General features: G+C 42.8%; 1 protein-coding gene across 1 annotated transcript in view; it reads left to right on the top strand.

The window, feature by feature from the left end:
• The window catches only part of SPO11 (SPO11 initiator of meiotic double strand breaks), a 41,008-nt gene that overhangs the window by 5,520 nt on the left and 13,406 nt on the right, over positions 1 to 22,082 (top strand). Inside the window, exons 2-9 of the mRNA XM_060233233.1 lie at positions 1,890 to 2,003; positions 6,557 to 6,645; positions 7,756 to 7,822; positions 10,020 to 10,128; positions 13,531 to 13,617; positions 18,953 to 18,986; positions 19,172 to 19,281; positions 19,390 to 19,489. Coding sequence (XP_060089216.1) covers positions 1,890 to 2,003; positions 6,557 to 6,645; positions 7,756 to 7,822; positions 10,020 to 10,128; positions 13,531 to 13,617; positions 18,953 to 18,986; positions 19,172 to 19,281; positions 19,390 to 19,489 — 710 coding nt within the window. The remainder of the gene's footprint in view (positions 1 to 1,889; positions 2,004 to 6,556; positions 6,646 to 7,755; positions 7,823 to 10,019; positions 10,129 to 13,530; positions 13,618 to 18,952; positions 18,987 to 19,171; positions 19,282 to 19,389; positions 19,490 to 22,082) is intronic.

Genomic DNA, 22,082 nt, shown 5'->3' with positions numbered 1-22,082 from the left:
AGTGCATTTCTGCTTGTGCTGCCAAAAAAAAAAAAAATGCTCATGCTGTGACCTGTTGGAAATAAGCTGACAGGTTTTATCCTTGTGTGATACATCAGTAGTGCCTTGCTGTTCCCAGCTTAGATTTCTCTGTAATTAATGCCGAGTGCTTTTTAAGTTGGCATGTTTGGCCCGTAATGTATCTTTTTTCGTCTTAAAGGTTACTTCATCTTCAAGGAGGTAAATTGAAATAAAGAGCATATGTGATGTGTTCTTTTGAGCATGCTGTTCATATCCTTGCCTTTCTCCTTTAAAGCACTCTCAACTACAGTTAGCCTCAAACCCCAGAAATTAAGTTTGGATGTGAAACTTGGATCTGTTATTTGGCACTGATTGCTTAGCCATACATTTCTAAAGATGAAACAGAAACTGTCTGGCTAAATTATCTGACTAATGCAGAACTGTGATAAAATTCAATACACATGGGTCATAAGTGATCATTACAATTGCGGAAACTGAAGCAATCAGATGTAACTTATGTTCTTAACTTGGTGAACAGTACCAACAGGAAATGGGGCAAATCATCAGTCCAATGGACCCCATCTGTTGAATCTATCAATCATTTTTGTTTTATTCTCAGCCTTTTCAAGCCAAAACATGGCTTTTTTTCAGTTTTCATATTTGAAAACTGAACATTAGTTGTTCAAGCTCTATATTCCTTCTGATTCTGATAAATACTAGCCCTTTGATAGAAATAATTCCCAATATCCTTTTGTGCAATATATAAAAAATATACAATCATATTCAAAAAGTACTCTGTGATTCTTTAATTGGGTGGAATGTATTCTGTGCTGGAGATTCATTGTGATATATGCAACCAATGTGCTCCTGTTTAAGGAAGGAGGACCATATTCTTATCCACAACTGAATGTGATAATTCAGAGTTAGAAGAAGCCAGGATCCAAAGAGCCACACAACTAATTCTTCTTGCCAAAACGGGCTTTGGACTTAATGTTCTTTGAACTGCAGCCAAACTGTTCTCTATCACTGCCACCATTTTCAAGGGAAATTTTTGATACCAAAAGAACTCTCTAAAGTGGTTTGTAATATGGCATGGGTGTGTGCTGTACAAGTAAAAACATTCCCTGAGCTAAAGAAAGCTTAGGAGTGCTTAAAAGTTGTTTGTGTTTCTTAAGCTAAAAATGGAATCTATACCTGAATTTTAACAAATAATGCAGCATCTGTGGACTATTCTTTGCAATATAGTCTGCCAAAAGCAGAAGGCAGGAAAAGTGAATTGTAGGGGAAAATCTATTTTGTTCATAGGAAACTCAGATCAACCTGCTATTTTTGTTATATGAGGAGTGCTACCAGTATTCTTAGTTCAGTTCATGACACATTTTATCTCCCCCGTCACATACACAATGTTGCTATCCAGCCAAAAGCTTCATATAATTAAAAACCACAGGCACTCATTCAAAGTGTCAGATCAAAAGGTTAATGTGCTGTGGTAGAGAGGAAGTACTTATATTATACCCTTGAACATTTTTTGAAGTTTGCAGCATTTAAAAACAAGTTAAGTCAAACTCTGGCCAAAGCTAATATTACATCATTTGATTTAAAACATTAATCATAGTTGTTTTAAACCAGTTGATTCAACTGTTTGGCTGGCTGGGGGAAAAAAAACAACGCATGAGGAGTGGCTTATAATATACTTTATAGTGTTAAAGCTCAGGCATACAAAATGGCAACTAGGGGCACTTAAAGCAAGACAAAGTCCAGTATGGAGTTTCTTGCAGTGTTAATTAATCAAAGCAATTAATGATATAGCAGAGTTTCATTGCAGATTTGGGCACTGATTGTACATGCTGGATATTCAAACTGAAACTGAATTTCATAATTTATTTCAGCTCTGAGGTTCTTAGAGCAATTGAAAATGTTATTGAAGATATTATCACAAGTCTGTCCAGAAATGAAGCACCTGTTCTCTTCTACAATAACAGATCAGATTGGGATAACATACAGTAAGTATCTTTCACTGTCCTTGATAAATCTAACAATATCACAAATTTGCTCTTGTTTCTTCTTCATATGAGCCAAGTCATGGTGCACTTACTGTTGTTTCCACTTCATTCTCATATTTGGTGATAAATCTGAAAAAAAAGGTCATGTCTGTCAACCGTCACAAACTTTGATTTGTTTGTGTCTGAAAGTTGATTTGTGCGTTTCAAACCAGGAAGTCTTCAATCTGAGTCCATATGCGGGGGGGGGGATCATATATGATTGAGGATAATCCAAGTTCAATCCTGTCACAAACTAGAGTTGGTTCATGACATCTGAATTCAACCATTCTCTTTTTCATGAGTGGCAGTGCGTAATTGTTAGTTAATGCATAATACTCTCATTCATTCACACTACTGGTTTAGCACATGAAATTATGGCTAAAAGTCACCATGGGCTCGCTAAAAGCCACAGCTGTCTCAAGCTGAAAAGTTCATGAAGATATGTCCTGAAAGTGAATGACAATATGCATCCTGAAATAGCAATTCAAACTCAGTCATGTAGAAGCCACAGACACAAATGAACAGTCAATCCCTCTCAGGTCTCATTTACTCAGGATACTACTACTATGGAAGCTTGAGGGGACAGTCTTCAGCCAGTCAATATGATAGCAGGCCATGTAGAAAGCTAATGAAAGAGTGAGGCCGGAGGTAAATAAGGTGGGTTGGTCTTCATGAATCAGAAGGCTGAAGAGCTGCTGCAAGGCATACATATAAGGGTTGCTGATTTTTCATCCTTACTGACAACTTCAAATTACAAGCCGTCATAGTTGCAAAATTGTTGATAGCTATGGCTTATAAAAATCAGAAAAGGAGAATGTTAGTAGTTGTGGCATCCTCATTATATCATAAAGAAACACGCTGTTTGTGATGTGCTGTTACTGCATTAGATTGGGTCTGTTAAACACAGGCAGAGGACATCAGGAACAGGGGTTTATTTATTTTATACTTACCGGTATTTAAAATATTTTAAGCCTACTTTTCCCTAAATAAAGTTAGGACCCAGGAAGGGTAACAACATAAAATAGAAATTCCAATAAAATAATTAAATCAACATACTGAATAGCCGAGGCTATCCTGAGCTTGTTAGAGCTCCTCAGAAGCTGTCATGGGAGACCACCAAGGAAGACTAGGGCTGCTGCACAGAGGCAGGCAATAGCAAACCACCTTTGTTCATCTCTTGCCTTGAAAACCACTTGAGGGGGCGCCATTGCTCAACAGCAACTTGATGTCACATGTTGTTGTAATTATTATTATTAATTTTCTAAATGATCTTAAGAATTGCAAACAGGTTATATTGATAATGTCAGCTGAAGACCGTTGTGGGAAAAGTACAGCTGAGTGATATTAGTGTTTTTACTGTTTTACTGATTTAATTTTGGAATGTTATTATTTGCATTACGGTTATAAGTGAGAACTGAGTGACTTAGCATGCGTACTGAGATAAGAAGCTGGTATCTCTGTTCTTTAATTTCTCAAGTTCCCCTGTCCGGTATAAAAAATCCTGAAAGATGAACTAATTTGGAACAGGTGCTGTTTGCCAGAGTACACTAGTTAGAAATATGAGATAGATTGCTCATAAACAGATGGGAACAGGAGATTGCTGAATTAAAGGTGCCACTGGACACAGACTTAGTTCTCATATCTGTTGTTAACCCCTTTATTATCTATATACCAATTTACTGCTATTTACATCACTTACCTAATACGTTATTCCAATCTTAGCTGTAGTTATTGCTTGTTACTTAGGAATTTTGACTCTTATTAGCTTTTCCTGACAACTAACCTCCCTACCTATATGCCCCCCCCCTACTTTGACCCCATGATATTACTCAGGATTCACTGACTAATGGGGGAATACAGGGGAATTGGCATAAATAACTGCAGTGGGGAGGGGAAGGCAGAGAAGTCAGTGTACATGCAGCTCTGTTTACACCATATAATATGGTTGCCAGTCCCTAGCTTGGGGCAGGAGATCCTCCAATTTGGATTGCCTGCCTTCATCCCATATGAGTTTTGTCCAAGCAAATTCCAGGATCCCCAGCATAACCTTTTTGATGATTAAAGCAGACCTAACCTTCCTTTTTCTCCAATGGGAAAACTGGTTGGATCCAACCCATAGAGCACCCAAGCGTAAAAATGAAGAACTATCTGAATATTTCCATTTTTGGAACTGCATTACTCACAAATAGCAAAAGAATGCATCTAATTTTGAGAATTATATGGCAGGTTTTAAGGTACTTCCCAAGGAATAGTGTGACATAGGAATGGAAATCAATAATTGTATTGAAATATCTTTTCAGGTTTTTTCCTTGACTGTAGGCTCTTGTGCATTTTTATAGTGTGTGGTGTCTTCTGCCACCTTAAGGACATAAAAAGCAATGCATTCAAAAAGTGAAAATGTAAATGTAATAATTTGCAACAAAACAATACAAGACATAATATCATCAAGAAATGTTTTGCTGTGATTATACTAGAGTTACTAGGCTGTGCCTGAAGACCAGTGGGGATTTGGGGATGGAGGGAGGGGACATGGGGGTGCCGTTGTTGATGGCATGATGTCTCTTCCAGGAGAAACTCAGAAGTTATATTAGTCCTGTCCAGGAATTGCCAGAAACTCTATGGTTAAATACTATGATTTCACCATAGATTTTCTATTGATTCCTAGACAGGACTGACATCACTTTTAGGGTTTTCTCAAAAGTGACTTCACACCATCACTTCACACCAACTGAAGGTTTTGTAAAATGAGTTTATCTTGCCAACCACTGGAGTGCCAGGAAATAACAGTTGCTGGGTGGCAAGAGATGTCCCACCTCCTGAGGTGATTGGCAACCCTAAATTATACCTTTCAACATTATGTAAATCCTTATATTCTGTGGAACCCAGTTCTGTTGGTTTTTTGGGGAGGAATTGTTGTAGGGGGGAAAAGGGGTTAGTGGATATTTTGACATACATTAAATATAGCATTTTCCCTGAGAAAATTGGATGAATTGCCTTGTATGCTAAAAAGAAACTAAAATTAATAAATGATTAGACCAACATAGAATACTTGTTAACAAACTGGAAATATAACAGTTCTCTTCTTGTAAGTCTATTATCAAGATCCAGTTTTTCAACATAGTTTTTATTGAATCTACTGTCCTCAATCCAACCCACTTTACAATTGTCATTTGTACAACTGATCTTACGACCCCATCTTGTTTGTGAATAGTAAACTCATGAACCAGGTGTATCATCATATATCTCAGGGGTGGCCAACGGTAGCTCTCCAGATGTTTTTGCCTACAACTCCCATCAGCCCCAGCCACTGGCCATGCTGACTGAGGCTGATGGGAGTTGTAGGCAAAAAACATCTGGAGAGCTACTGTTGGCCACCCCTGATATATCTAATTCTGAACCTGGCAATAGGGTGTAGATCAAAAAATCTGCAAAATGGAGCCAGGGACAGACAGGGGAGATTTCTGTAAAACCTGAAGGAAGTCCCAGCCGGTTTGCAGCCAAATCTAGGGGAAAATGCACTGGGGGATTAAACTTCCACAAATAATAGAAACAACTCCTGCAACTTTAAGAAAAAAAAAACCCATTTAGACTGTGTTCTGAGATCTCAGGGCCATTGTGAGAGGGTGTTGCTAGGTATCTACAAAAATATTGCTATCCCAAGTCTTGGTTTCTGTAAAGCAAAGCTTTGGGGGAATATAGGTGGACTTGGATGCTGGGCTGTGCAATGGCAGCCACCATGCAACTTGGCCCATCCTTGAGGTAGTGGTGACTGTGCAAGTCAGCCAGGCAGTGGTTGCCACTGCTCAACTCAGCCAGACAAGGGGAGGGAAGGAGGGAAGGTTGTTTTGGCTGGTGGGAAGGAGAAGGAAGCAAGAAAAGGGGATGCTATGGGACTGCTACAGAAGAGAAAGAGGAAGTAATGGGGGAGAGGATACAGGGGAAAATTAGATGCCCCTGCAAGTTCCTGTGGGACACCCCCACTTGATCAGTTCTATGTACCTACACTTTGCCTTGATCCTTCTGGGCTCAGGGGTTTTGTTGCTGTATACTGTATGCACTATTAATTTCTGCTTGACACATCCATAGGGATCACTGACGCATAGCAATCATTAACTAACCCCAGAGAATTCTTAAACGTATAATATGTTTTCACCTAGGTTTTATCCTTCTGTTGGACTTTGTAATTATTTTGAACAATATTTATTGCAATTATTTTCCCCTTTCATCATGGATATTACTTGTCAATTTAAAATGTTACTGTCAAGCATGCTCCCAAGCCACTTTTGATCACTTTATTTATTAATTGGCTCAGAACAGTCATGTATTTTGAATACAAAAGAATGAAAGGAAGAAAATTATATTTTCACTGTGTCATAATCTTCAAAGTTTGTTGTTGTCTAATGCTACATATTGGCCACATTTTGTGTTTTGCATGATAATGGCGAGTATATGACAAAGAAGTATATGACAAAGAATATTATCTTTAAAAACTGAATTGATTTACAAAATAACAGGTTTAAAGATTCTGTAGGTTTGCAGATGGCATCTAATTGTACCACAAGGAAAATAAGAAGTGACTGTCCCAAATCAGCCCCAAAGTTTGGTAAGTAAAAAACTCCTAGATATTGATTTAATTTACCATTTTGTAATGTTCTGCAGTACACTTAAAGCAATTTGTATCCTTTAGATATAGATCAAAAAGTTACATGAACTAATTTAAAACTGCAGTGTGTGTCCCAGAGGGGCAGTCATGCTAGTCTCTTGTAGCAAAATAAAGCAGAAGTTCAGTGGCTGATTAGAATAACATTTATGCTATTATGAGCTGCTGTCAGAGCTCACTTCTTTAGATGTTATGAGAAGGAAACCATTTTGGAGATTTTTATAAGAAAAAAATCACACAAGGGCAGGGAGAAATGAGGAAGAGTTGGAGCACTGAGTGGCTGGGGGTGGGGGGAGACATGGGGGGTGCCACTGTTGTGTGCAGTGTGCATTGTCACTAAGAATATGGTAAAAACACAGAATTCTGGCAATCTCTAGAGTAGCACCATATCATTTCTGTGTTTTCGCCAGAAATGACATCACACTGCACGAAATGACTGATTTAAAAAAAAAAAAACACTGGCAGAATTGGGCACCCCTTATTTCCAGATCACCCCAAAACATCACAGGTTGTACATATGTAGCCCAAGATGTTCTAGCCATGACCCATCGAAGGAGATCGCATAATGTGAACAGGCTTTCACATATAAGATAATGATAATATTGGATTTATATCTCACCCTCCACTCTGAATCTCAGAGTCTCAGAAAGGCTCACAATCTCCTTTGCCTTCCTCCCCTACAACAGACACTTTATGAGGTAGGTGGGGCTGAGAGAGCTCTCACAGAAGCTGCCCTTTCAAGGACAACTATGCAAGAGCTATGGCTGACCCAAGGCCATTCCAGCAGCTGCAAGTGGAGAAGTGAGGAATCAAATCTGGTTCTCCCAGATAAGAGTCCGCGCACTTAACCACTACACCAAACTGGCTCTCATATATGCCACTTACTAGATTAGGAACTATAAGCATAAACTTTATTTTTTTCCCTCTCTTTCTATGTGTAAATATTTTAAAATTAAAGTATTTTTAAAAGTCATCTATTTGAAAATGCATCTAACAGTAATCCATTGTTTCAATAAGATGGATAATATTTATAAATTATGTTTTACATTTCAGCACTATTCCTTAAAATATTATCTGTCATCTATAAGATGGTGCAGACCAATATTTATGCAACTAAAAGGTAATAATAATATTTGAGATATTTAGAATCTAATTTCAAAGCCTAAAATGCACTTTAAACTGCTAAACTTCTCAGATACGATGCACTATTGATAAGTGAAGTATTTCGGACTGTTTGAACTTTATACTCCTTGAACATTTATAATCCAACAAGCAAACTCATGCCTCAGAGCAACTAATAGAATATTTAATAGATATACACCAGTAAGAGTGCTGTTTTAATAGTGTAACAATCTAACTTTTATTATCTGCTTTGCAAAACTTGCTTATGGGTCTTGGCGTATAAATTTAAATGTTTCTTCAACATAGGCACTTGTTGGGACTAGCGTTCTTTATGACAAGATGAGTGGATGTCAATTTTAAATTGTCTTACAAGAAGAATCTGCTTATTCTACCTAGGTGTTGTATATTTACAAAGCAGAATACTTCAATATTTAAAGCACAGCTAATCTTTGATAAGTGATCCTGAGTATGTATTCAAAGTAACTTTTTCGGTCAAGCCAATGCCCAGTAGCAGCCAGTGAAGCAGTTTACTCATGAGAACTGTTGGCTGCCACTGCATTTTGAGGGAAGGGAGAGGGATTCTCATCTTCCCCAGTAATGATTGAGAGGTCATGGTTGAGGCAGGATACTCTGTCAAAACTATGCCAGTGTATGGTCACTGATGGGCTAACAATCTCCAGTGACATTAGCAGTCCATTAAGGGCTGCTATCTTGTCACTGAGGGGATTGAACACCATGGGAGATTTCCCACTAGTGATTTATCCCAGGTTCATCATCATTCCCAGACTGAAATTTTATACTGAACTCATGTTTACCCCTGGAATTATCTCAGGTTATTTTTTGCTTTTATACTGAATTGTGAAAGACCCGTCTTCAGCCTACTTGTATCCCAGTTATCACAATGCAGTTTGTTCCAGAGTTTTCTCACACCTGTTTGGTCTATCCTGGGTTATCATGTTTCTGTAGGCACAAGGAGTTATGTTTGCAGAGCACAATTTTATCTATTTCCTCCCTCCACAGCAGTCCAAAATGGCTTCTGAAATCCTGCTCCTGGGGGAGAGGGGACCTAGTAAGTCTGCAAATAGTTTATGAATAATAATAATAATAATAATAATAATAATAAACTTTTATTTATATCCCGCCCTTCCCGCCGGAGCAGGCTCAGGGCGGCTAACATGACATGGTATACCATGATTTATAAAACAATTTTAAAATACAATTAATACATACAGTTAAAACAGTTACATTAAATTACAGCTAAAATTAAGTTAAGGTGCTATATTCAGTTGACGTATTTCGATGGCCACCATCTTGGAGATGAGTGATGGGTGAAATATATTGAAGATGGGTGTTCTACCATGTCTCTCTCTCTCTCGGCTTGACTTCGCAAACGAAGATTTAAGAAGGGTGCAGTAGTCCACGTCTGCTGCAGGCTCGCTGGTGGCTGATAAGACCAATGCGGGACAGGCAGATCCAGCCACAGTGGCTGCAGGGAAAAGTCTGATTTGGGGTTGGTGCTGTAGCAGTGCAATTCTTCCTCAATCTCCTTTTGTCCTCAAGACCAGCTATGCGTGCGTTCTCAAAGGAAGAGACAGCCTGGAGGATGGTGTGCCTCCATGCTTTGCGATCTGAGGCTAGGTCAGACCACTGGTGATGGTTGATGTGACAGGTGCCAAGGGATTTCTTCAAGGAGTCCTTGTACCTCTTCTTTGGTGCCCCTCTATTTCGATGGCCGGTGGAAAGTTCGCCATACAGAGCAATCTTGGGAAGGCGGTGGTTTTCCATCCTAGAAATATGCCCTGCCCAGCGCAGCTGCGTCTTCAACAGCAGTGCCTCGATGCTTGTAACCTCCGCCCTCTTGAGGACTTCAGTGTTGGTCACAAAGTCACTCCAGTGGATGTTGAGGATGGTGCGAAGGCAGCGCTGATGAAAGTGCTCAAGGAGTCGCAGGTGATGACAGTATAAAACCCATGATTCGGAGCCGTAAAAAACCCACAGCCCAATAACTTTTTATCTGTTTTGTGATTGTTCTGTGCTGAAGATGGGGAGGAGGGCAGGACGGAATTCAGGTGGAGGCAGGCAGCTAGCACAGAAACGCTGATGAAACTCAAGACAAGTGCTTTCTTTAGGGGCAACGTCAGAATTAAATGGGTCTGTTAATATTTTGTTTATTTATTTACATCTTATCTTGACAGAGATATATTCTATACTGATACACAGTGTTTTGGCAACCAACGAGTTGTGGACAACATAATCAATGATATTTCTTGTATGCTCAAGACACCTCGAAGGAGTCTACATATTGTTAAGTATTAAATAGCTTTCTTTGTATGATCTGAAAAAGTTTAAAATGTTAGGGAAAGGACAACAAAGAAATCCTTTTTTACACTTGCAGATTTTCCAAGCATTATTTTTATCTGCTGTTTCAAGCTGGGAATAGGAACAAATGAATAAATAAATGAATGTGGAGACTAACAGCACAATCCAGAGAAGGGGAGTGAAAGTGCTCTGGGAGCAGACTTGCCGCTACGTGGGCGCCAGAAGCATTTGCGCCGATCTACGACCAGCGCTGCCACAGTGGAGGGGAGTTATGTGAGCGAGGGGCTGCCCCAGTGCCGCTGCACCCAAGAGCGGCGGTGCCTGAAGGCTGCGCCCGAGCATGGGCAGAAGTGAGGCAGAGCGGGGCACTCAGGCAGAGGAGAGGGTGGAGTTGGGGAGGCAGCCAGGCTTAGGCGGCTTCCTGAGCAGTTTGGGCCCCCCCAAGAGGCGCAACGTTACGCCTGCAAAAACTGCAGCGTGTCCCATAGGCACTTGTTGAAACCAAAAACAAAGGTCACCTCCGCCACTGTGGAAGCTCACAAACCCCTTAGGGAGCGGTGTGATTGCCTCACCAATCGCCTCGGCCCGGTGAGCCCCCTCCCCTCTCCTAGAAATACTTCCGCTCTGCCTCGCACAACTCAGTTGTTAGGGAGAGGAGTGCATGGTGGGAAGTTCTGCCGGCGAGCTCCTGGCCATACAGACTTAGAGCGAGGGACAGGCAGGCACGTTGGTGACGGGTTTTGTAGCTTTGACAGTATCTTTGACTTGCGCAGGGGAGAGTGAGGTCTCTTCCCTGGGGCTAACTGCTCTTGTTTCCAGGTCTCCACAGGTTCTGGTCTCGCAGAGGCTCTGCATGCAAGCGAGGACTGTCGTCCATGGCTGGGTAAGTTTCACTGTGCACCCCCACTATCCTCCCCCTCCCCTCACTCTCGGCTGCTTGGCATGCGAGTGTCCCTGACACTTGAACCAGGCAGTTGGCTCCAGCAGGGGGCATTTGGTGAGCCCACTCCCGTGTGCTGCTGCCTGCCCCCTTCCCTTGGTCTGCCCTCTGCTGCATTCCCAACCCCTGGAAGGGCACAGGGGTGTGTGTGTGGCAGCTGCCCCGATGTGGGGAGGTGGGTCAGAGACTCTCCCTTTAAGACAGCGCCCGACTGAAAAGCAGCCTGCTCTTCCAGCTGCCACCCCTGCAGGTGCTCTTGATCTCTGTCTCTGTTTTGCAGGTGGGACTCCAACACAGAGACTTCCGCGTGTGTTGCTCCATTGTCCCCCCTCACTCCCTCAGCTGTTTCTGCCTGCTGCTCAGAATGGAGCTCCGCCCATGGCGAGACTGCCCAGCGCGTACCAGGAAAACTGTTGCAATCTGTTCTACAAAAATAAAGTCTGCGCTGTGCCCTCTGTTGTCTCTCCTGCTTGGCATCTGCTCCATGTTCCTGGGGCAACCCCCTGCTCTGTCAGTGGCCTCGCCGAAGGAATGCCTGGGAGGGTGGGCAGACTTGGTTCGTGGGGGGGGGGATGAGCTATGAGCTGCCATGCTGCCCCCCACATGGCTGGACAGGGGAGGGAGGACACCGCCCCTCAGCCTGCCCAGGCTGACAGCCTATCTGACCACACAGGTCCGTTGTACGCAGGGCACTAAGGGGGGGAGCTGCTGAAGTGGATGCATGCCCAGCGGCTCGCACTCTGAGTTCTGCGGCTCCCAGGGGAGGTGTTCCTTGCACATAGCAGGGGGCAGCAGCAGGGCAGCACTGAGGGGGGGGGGGCTCCAGGTGGTGGTGCCTTTTGGACTTGGTCTGGCCGCTCCCAGACACACATTCCAGCCGCTGTCTAGGACAGCGAACTCCTGCACTTGGGACTTCCTGCTTGTCCGTGCATGCCTCTACCCGCCTGCATGCCATTGGCAGAGTCTCTGACAATGGGAGGGAGTGGGGGGATTGATGGCCTCTCAGGCGCAGGCTTTCCGCCCCCTCACCCGGTCACGTGCCATGGGCTAGCCAATCCCGTGCGAGCCTGTGCCTCCCCCACCCCCACCTCGGTAGCGGGCCAATGGCATGCGCCTGGGTGGAATCACCATGGCAAGAGGTTCTCTGTCACTCGTCGAGCTGCTCTTCCCCCTCCAAGCATACCGTGCCATCTCCCCTTTGGGAGCCGACTGTGGCTGCCGACGCTAGTTCTGCATTCGAGCGCAGCTACACGGCGGTTCTCTGGATTGGGCTGTTAGGAGTCAACTTAAAAATTCTAAATTACTAATGAGTGCCTAGGTTAAGGCCTGCTGACATACTGGCCATTCATAAAAGAGAGGACATACTGGCCATTCATAAAAGAGAGGGTTGGATCCAACCAGCTTTTTCTTCAATCCTGCCCAGTACCCGTCCTTTGTACAACCATTTATCTCACATGTATTTTAGCCATACAGGTCCCATGATTCCCGAAATAGCCATTTTGATGGCAAAAGGATTAGGGTTAGTGAAAAAAAGTTAGGATTCCCTTTTCATCAGTAGAAAACCTGGTTGGATCCAGCATCTGCAGTATTTTTCTAAGACAACCTCCTTAATTTCTTACAATTAGTTATCTTTTCATAATGCAAATTGCTGTGTTCTTGTCTCATTGTTCAGGAAGTATGACATAGCACAGCAACATCATCAGTTGATTATGGATTGTAATTTTTTTTTTTATTTTGTATGCCATCTTGAACTCCTTGGCAATGAGTTGATATTATATTGATATAAATATAAATCACGTCAACATGCCCTACATCTTCTGCCAGTACTACGGTTATTTCCAGAGCTGCTGGTTCCAGGGCTGCCTGCTTGTTGTCTTCAGAGAAATCTGATCTTAGGAAGGAAATAGATAGATAGATAGATAGATAGATAGATAGATAGATAGATAGATAGATAGATAGATAGATAGATAGATAGATAGATAGATAGATAGATAGATAGATAGACAGACAGACAGACAGACAGACAGACAGACAGACAGACAGACAGACAGACAGACAGAATCAGTATTTAGTTTTTGCCTCTTTAAACATTCTCCCCCCCCTTTATAATATGTTGTAAAAATAATTTTAAAAATTATGTCATCCCACTAGTGATTACTTAAAGATGTCTGCAGAAGGGAAAGAAAAACCATGTTTGTCATGCTGAGTTCCTTGAAGAACATAGGAAGAGCCCTGCTCAATCAGACCAGTGGTCCATCTAGTCCAGCATCCTGTCTCACAGAGTGGCCAGCCAGTTGTGCTGGAGGAAAGGAACTAGATAGATAGTCTGACAATTTGCAGTGTATAATATCTAGCTGAGTTGAATTGATCTAGCTAAGTTGAAATGATCTAGCTAAGTTGAATATAGCTGAGTTGAAATGACTGAGTTGATGCTTTCTATTTTCCAGCTGTCTACCAGCAAAGGATGTATTGCTGGTAATTTAGGTTATGTTGAGGAAGATGGCACAAAAGTTAACTGTACCTGCAGTACAATGGTATGTATTGTTGATTCCAGGAATCATTTTGTAAAAAAAAAAAAAGGTGGTGGAGCTCATTAGCATAACTCATTAGCATATGCCCCCCTACCAGCCAAAAGCAATCTAACGCAAGAAAAAAGAACCCCAGGCAAGCGAGGCCTGCTAGAGATCCAGCCATCCCAAGCAGGCTCCCCCCACCTTCGCAGTCAGAAGCCCAGCAAGCCACCTTGCCACCCAAAATCACATAAGTGGAGAAAGGGTGGTGTGGGTTTCTCCAGGAGTTAATGAGGGCTGCTGGGGGTGTGACAAAGCTCCTGGTTGCTGGCTGGTTGCCTGCTTGCTCTCCTAATCCAGGGATTGTTATGCAGCTGCACCTACTATTCAATGGACAAGGTAGGTGGATGCGGAGGAGGAGGGGGAGCCATCAGAAAGGTTCAGGAGCTGCACTCCTGTGAGTTCCTGCTGAATCTCAGGCCTGGTTGATTCAGTGACTTGGATAGCAGCATGTTGCATTCAGGGCTAAGCTTGATGCTGTTGCTCTTCTCGGGGTTTCTGGGATGCACAAATATGAAGACAAGTTTAGCAAGAGACAGGAGCAAGGTCTACAAACCAATCCAGGTGCAGAGACCCAAAGGTCCTATCCAGAGGTCAGGCTTGGGAACAGGTGAAGGATACAGGGTCTGGGTCCCAGGCTTCAGGAGCAAACACAGGTTACCAGAGACAAGGTACAAGGCAGCAGGGTCAGAGTAGAGCTGTTTGCTAAGCAGGGCACCACACAGAGGGGTAGTGAGCAAGATTGCTTCCATGCCAAGCCTTGCTCAGCATGTTCTTTTTATCTGCCTCTTTTGTGACTCATTCCCAGGTGCCGCTCCTTACAGTTGCAGTCTCCTTCCTAAAGGTGCAGGTTTTTTACTGTTAACCAATCAGCCTGTCAGCCATGGTCCTGCAAGGACTCCACTCCAGGGATTAATACTGATCGTTGCTAAGCAGCCAGGTGCTTCCTTGTCTCTCCTGAGCTCTCAAGTGCTCTCTTCTTCTACACTCTGCTGGCTCAGGAGAGGCTGGTGGAGATGCCGGCCTCCATGGCCTCTTTCTTCTTTCAGATGAAATAATAGCCTGGCCTTGATGACTGGGCAGAATTCTGGCTTCCCAGTGCTTTCCCCTGTTGGGTCTGCTGCCAGACCCATCTGCTCGGGAGGGGATTCTTTTGGTGTGAAGCCTGATTCTGAGGAGGAGGTGGAGGTAGCAGCTGGCTGATCCATGACACAGCATGTGGATTTGAACACAGGTCTTCTGACAATCTAACCAGTGTACTACACTGGCTCTTAACATCAGAAAGTCTCTGTTCATTTAGAATTAATCTCTTTTTTCTTCTTTGCCCTCAGTGAAGCAGAATCAGGTGATAACATACTTTTTAATACAACTTCTTGCTGCTAATGCTACATCATGGCTAGAAAAATATTTCAAATTGCTAGGCATCGAGACTAATTTACTCAAAATACAGGGAAATTATACTTTAGGTCAGTAGTTCTCAAACTTCAGCAATCTGAGGACTGCCATCTTAATTTAAATGTTTTGTGGACCGCCCCCCCCCCCATTGCTCTCCTCCTCCCTCACTGGTGCTCACCATGTGCCAGACAGATCCGGGTGGGCCATGTTGGTCTGAAGCAATGTGACAGAGTCCAATAGCACTTTTATGCATACGCACGTAATAGAAACAGGAAGTGACCAGTATCACACAAAACCTGAACTCCTGGTATTCAGCTGGCAACTGCCATTGATTGTTGTTGTTTATGGATGCAGAGTGGTATCTCTCTCTATGGTGAACTACTTGCATTGGAAAAAAGATTGAAAATCTGTTCAGTTTTATACCAAGTACCTATGATAACTTTATTAGAAATGTGTTTGGTATCACTCAGCCAATGAAAGTTCCTAGAACTGAATTACTGGATCTCAGCAACCAAGCAGCAGGTTTTCTGGACCATACTCAGAAGTGATCTGGAAGCTAGGTGACTGTCAATACTGCTGGCTCTGGAGCCCTCACCTTTTGAAAGAGGGGGGAATTGATTCCGTCCCCTTCCCTTGAAGACTCCCTGCACTCATCCCTAGAAAAATAATGTCAGCTGGATGGATAGAAGAGGGGGTTCACCCTCTTGTGGACTCCTGGAATAGCCCCGAGGTTTCCTGGACCTCAGACTGAGAAATATTGCTTTAGGGATCAGTTGTACAGTCCAGTAGCCTTGTTCAACAGGGAGAGATCCAGATTTCTTCTCACCAGCAGTCCCCCTCATATGGTAGCCATATTTTTCACTTTGCAGTTGATGTTTAGCTACAGTTTTCACTAACAAAGGTTGTTTGAAGGTATGCTGAAATACCAAAGACCTCTCCTCCCTCATCTGTGTCAATAAAGTTATTGCCAGCATACAGTGGAGCAACGTTTTATGTATTTATTAAAATATTTATACCTTGCTTTTCACACTACTCACGTGCTATTTTGCTGCACACGTTCCTCTTCCTGCAATCTGAATTTCTACAGTCAGTTTTCAGATTTCTGCCCTACCATTCTCTCTTTGAACATTTTTCTCCAAATAAGTGACTTCAGTGATAAAGGGGGCCAGAAGGTGCTGGTGGCGGCTGATCTTTCCCACTTCCTCCTTCCCTAGCACCTACCTGAGAGCCTCAAAAAGTTGAGAGTTGCAGGACCCATGTAACTAAATAACCACACCATACAAGTGGCCACATTCAGGAGAAGAGAGTTGACAAAATTGTCTCTCTCAATGCCTCTTCCATTGGAAGAGCTTCTTCCACCCACAGAACACTAATGGAACAGAAGGGTCATTGTAGTTTACTTTTTCATTCTCAGTGCAGCCACTTATGTCACAGTCTTTCATCACACCATTCCTCCAGCATCACTTGGGAGGGACGGTGGCTCAGTGGTAGAGCATCTGCTTGGTAAGCAGAAGGTCCCAGGTTCAATCCCCGGCATTTCCAACTAAAAAGGGTCCAGGCAAGTAGGCGTGAAAAACCTCAGCTTGGGACTCTGGAGAGCCGCTGCCAGTCTGAGTAGACAATACTGACTTTGATGGACCGAGGGTCTGATTCAGTATAAGGCAGCTTCATATGTTCATATGTTTTTCAGGATTCATGAGTGGCTGCTGGGGGAAAGGGAGGCAAGAAAAACTCACCCCCACCAGCACCTTACACTTCCAACTCATAGGATATATCTAGCACAAAGACTCTTTGAGAACTGCACAAGGGTTGCCAACCACTTCAGCTTTCCCCTCACATTAGCCATTTCCAGCCCTGGAAAGTGTATTCCCAGGATTATAAAACCAGTATGGATTAGTTGCCCCATTGGATGAGGATTGCATTGGGGAGGCTTCAGGGAGCAAAAGCACTCTTCTTTCTCTTCTGCTAGTGAGAGCCACTCAAAAGGCTAGAGGGAGCAATTTCAAACACGCTCCTTGATGCTGCAGCCTCCTAATTTGAGTCGCTATTACATGTGGGTACCAGGACCAAGCGAATAAACGTTTCCATGATTGTAAATGGCTATTGGGCGAAGGGGAAAGCTTGGGAAATCAGCAACCATCAGCACTTTCTGGTGATGGGTTGTGGGATCCAGTTCTCTGATTTCTAGGCCTCTAGGCCTTAAGCATTAAACGTAGATTCAGCGTAGGAGATAATAATCCATGTCTGCTTGGAAATTCCACCCCCCCCCCCCTTTGCCATAGCAAATGTTACCCTCTGCAGTTTTCAGTGTTACACTGTCAGCAAAGAAATTCAAAAACAAATTCTTACTCAGCTATTGCCTCTTTTGCCTTGACTTGGATAGCCCAAGCTAACCAAATCTTGTCAGACCTCAGAAGCAAAGCAGGGGTCGGCCCTGGTTAGTATTTGGGTGGGAGACCACCAAGGAAGTCCAGGATCATGATGCAGAGGCAAGCAATGGCAAACCACCTCTGAATGTCTCTTGCCCTGAAAACACTATGAGAGTGCTGTAGTTTGGGATTGCTGTAACTTGACAGTCCCCCCCCCCACACAAAAAAACTCTTTTAGAACATAACTGAACGTCTGCCTAAGTACATATAGCATTCACAGAAGTACTATAAAGGTATGAAATACTTCAAACCAGTAATTGTAGATATTATTTCTTTGGGAATCCTCATATTTAAGCGTGTCCAAGTGTTCTGTCCAAGGCACCTGCAATGATACTGTAGTTAAACATTAAGACCACACACTTCAACTCACTGTGCCAAGTTCTTCTGTTTTTTTCCCCTCCATATGTTTGCCATATTGAAGCAAATTCCTGTATGACATATAAAATGTTAACAAAGATTTTCATAACTCTAAATATCAGCTGAAGAGTGGTAAAACAAATGGAAAATAAAGCACAGCTAAAATTTCTTTAAACATCTGTCATCAGGATATTTAACTTTTAGCACTGTCTACTGACCATATAAATGTTCCTGCATAAAAGGCAGCTATAGTATTTGGAAGAGTACCTTGCAGTACAATACTAAGAGCATTTTCCTGGGAGTAAGCCCCACTGAGTAGACCTGAGTAGGATTCTGAATAGACCTATTTAGTATTACTCTCTTAGGTTGTGATCTTTAGCATATCTTATTTAAGCGAACTTGAGTTCAGTGGGACAAACATCTGAGCAAACATTTTTAGAATCAGGCAGGTAATATGAGAGATGTAAGCAACATGTATTATTATAAAGACATATTAGACAGAGGCTGTATAAGAACCCCGTGGTGCAGAGTGATAAGCTGCAGTACTGCAGTCCAACCTCTGCTCATGACCTGAGTTCGATCCTAATGGAAGCTAGGCTCACGTAGCCGGCTCAAGGTTGGCTCAGCCTTCCATCCTTCCAAGGTTGGTAAAATGAGTATCCAGCTTGCTGGAGAGGGGGGGTGGGTAAAGTGTAAATGAGGGCAAACCACCCCGTAAAAAGTCTGCCATGAAAAAGTCGTGAAAGCGATGTCACCCAACTGGTGCTTGCACAGGGGAATACCTTTACCTTTATATTGCTTTGCTGCATGATGTAATGGTTAGAGTGTCAGACTAGAGTCTCAGGTACAGATCCCTACCCTAACGTAGATGCTTGCTAATCAGTCACTCCCTCTCAGTCTAACCCACCTCACGAGGTTGTTGTAAAAATAAAATGGATAGAAGAACAATATCAGCCGCTTTGGGTCCTCGTGTAGGAGAAATAAATAAAAACTGTAGAAAACTATTCTGCATATTAAGGATTAGAGAGGAGATTAATTCCAATTTGTTATTATCAGATTATTTTAAATGTACGTACTTTCTCCATTTGTAATTATTCCTTTCACTTTTGTCATTTTAGACAGCTGTACCATCTAATGTTGAAGGAATGAGAAGTATCCTTTAGACAAAATGTCTGCTTGTACAATCGGAGGTTACAATGTTTACATTTTTTCCCTTTAACATATAATATACATAATAAATTACGAGACAAGATACATATGCTGTAGTATTCATCATTTCATTATGTACTGCAATAAAATTTGGCTATTAAATTTCATTTATAGCCTTAACAATATAGATTTGAGCACCGATGCACAATTTATTCTAATTGTAGAAAAAGATGCAACATTTCAGAGACTCTTGGATGACAACTTCTGCAGTAAATTGTCCCCATGTATAATGATTACGGTATGAAGTTAACTTTTAAATGTATTTACATGACAGTAAAATGATTTTTAAAGATATTTTTAAAATATGGTTTATTATGTGCATCTTAACTGGACATTATTTCTTTAGGGAAAAGGTGTGCCAGATCTAAACACAAGACTTCTAGTAAAAAAATTATGGGATTCATTTCATGTACCTATCTTTGCTCTCATGGATGCAGATCCACATGGTAAGTGTAAGAATTGCTATAGCAGAATATCAGTGTTGAGGTTATTTTTGGAGAAAAGAATGGAGACAATCTACTTTGTCAACCCATTATCATATCAAGTTGTCAACATAATCCATCTGTGAATAATTAAAGCTGGAGATTTTTATACAACCCAGAAAAAAGCCCCAGGTTTGCAGAAAAATCTGAAATCTAAAAGAACAAAAATACATTGAGGGGGACTGAAAGCCCCACAAAATAATAGAAGCAGTGCCTTTAGCTTTAAAAAAATGCCTTCTCAGAGACAATTATGTGTATTGCTAGGGAACCAAAACAATATTGCCAGCCTTCAAGCCTTGGTTTCTGGCAGTAAAAGGTGGGGGGGGGGGAAGTGGAAGGACCCTTTTCCATGGGAAGGAAGGAAGGAAAGCTGAATACCATGGTACAGATAAAGATAGGTTGGCTGTTGGGTGGAAAGGATAGAAAGAAGCACAAAAAGAAGAGAAGCTTTGGGCACTGCCAGGGAAAGTAAAGAGGAAATAGTGGGGGAGGACATCATAGAATCATAGAGTTGGAAGGTCCAGGGTCATCTAATCCAACCCCTTGCACAATGCAGGAAACTCACAAACACCTCCCCCTAAATTCACAGGATCTTCATTGCTGTCAGATGGCCATCTAGACTCTGTTTAAAAACTTCCAAGGAAGGAGAGCCCACCACCTCCTGAGGAAGCCTGTTCCACTGAGGAATTACTCTGTCAGGAAGTTCTTCCTGATGTTGAGCCAGACACTCTTTTGATTTAATTTCAACTCTTTTGATTTAATTTCATTGGCTTTGGTCCTACCTTCTGGGGCCATAGAAAACAATTCTACACCATCCTCTATATGACAGCCCTTCAAGTACTTGAAGATGGTGATCATATCACCTCTCAGCCGCCTCCTCTCCAGGCTAAACATCCCCAGCTCCTTCAACCTTTCCTCATAGGACTTGGTCTCCAGACCCCTCACCATCTTCGTCACCCTCCTCTGGACCCATTCCAGCTTGTCTATATCTTCCTTAAAATGTGGTGCCCAAAACTGAACACAGGACTCCTGGTGAGATCTTACTAGAGCAGAGTAAAGCGATACCATCATATCACGTGATCTGGACACTTTACTTCTGTTGATACATCCCAAAATTGCATTTGCCTTTTTAGCCACCGCATCACACTGTTGACTCATGTTTAGCGTATTATCCACTAAGACCCCTAGATCCTTTTCGCACATACTACTGTTAAGACAAGTCTCCCCCATGAAATGTCTCAACAAGACCTCAGGTCCCTTTCTTGTTTCAACAAAGGTCAGCTTCTCCTGCTGCTTATAGCTTATACCCACCAGATACCTGCTAGGTGGCTTCTTTCCTCAGAAGCCAGCCCTGTAGCCTGCTGGCTGGCTGGGGAGGTTACACCAGGTCAACCTCACTCATGACCAGTCAAGGACAGGATGGCACCACTCTGGCTCATGGTGCAGGAGAAGTCCTGACTGTCTGCCAACATTTTGGAGAAGGAAGAGGAAGCTTGTGTTGCTGCTGCTGAATGCCTGCCTTCCAGCCAGTAAGTTCAGGCAGGGTCCCACTACATGGTGATCACATGTAAAGAAACTTGAGCCTATGCATAATATTGCTTGGAATTTCTAAAGCTAAGCTTAGCATTGGGCAGAGATGTGTCCTGCTCAGTTCTTCTCAGATAGACACAGTGGGAGCAAAGGAACATTTGTTGTGGGGAAGGTAGTCAAGTGCACAGATGGCTACCTGAAGAACAACAGGTACAGGAAAATGTCTTTCTTCTTTGTGGTTTCTCTGCATCACGCATATAGAAAGAGTAGCATTGTGACCTGTCTTGGAACAGATAAGAACAAAATGTTGAGCACTGCTGTACCAAAAGACATGTCTTTTCTAGCTTTGAAGTTGTGTTCTTATTTATTTGTCTACTTACTTAGACAAATAAGTAAGGAGGGAGGGACGGTGGCTCAGTGGTAGAGCATCTGCTTGGTAAGCAGAAGGTTCCAGGTTCAATCCTTGGCATCTCCAAAAAAGGGTCCAGGCAAATAGGTGTGAAAAACCTCAGCTTGATACCCTGGAGAGCCGCTGCTAGTCTGAGAAGACAATACTGACTTTGATGGACCAAAGGTCTGATTCAGTATAAGGCAGCTTCATATGAAGGTGTTAAGTAGTGGGTTCAATACATGAAGAGGCTTAGTTGCAGTGATCAGCTCTTTATTATGGTTACAGCATGGTAACAGTTAGACTAGGACTGCTTTACTGGGCCAAAGGGGCCAACTATATACACATTCCAAGTTCCCGCACTTGAGCGTCATTGGGTCATTTGAACCAGCAGGGGGCTGATGATTGGTCTGGGCGGGGGAAGCAGGGATTTGGATCCTGCTTCCCATTGTTCTCACGTCCCCAAGCTCAGTCCTAAAGGCTCCAATGAGCCAGGCAGGAACTAGCACCCACAACGAAACGTAGAGTCACATACACAATAGTAGGTAAATTTACAGATGACCACTTAGATATGACCACTTAAAGAACAGCTACAGGCAGGAAACTTGTTTTTGTCTGTTATTGGGCCTGTTGGTTTAG

Source organism: Heteronotia binoei, chromosome 2, assembly GCF_032191835.1.
Source record: "Heteronotia binoei isolate CCM8104 ecotype False Entrance Well chromosome 2, APGP_CSIRO_Hbin_v1, whole genome shotgun sequence".
In the NCBI taxonomy this organism is placed as follows: Eukaryota; Metazoa; Chordata; class Lepidosauria; order Squamata; family Gekkonidae; genus Heteronotia; species Heteronotia binoei.
The sequence above is the reverse complement of the archived record's forward strand: the minus strand, read 5'-3'. Positions and strand labels throughout refer to the sequence as shown.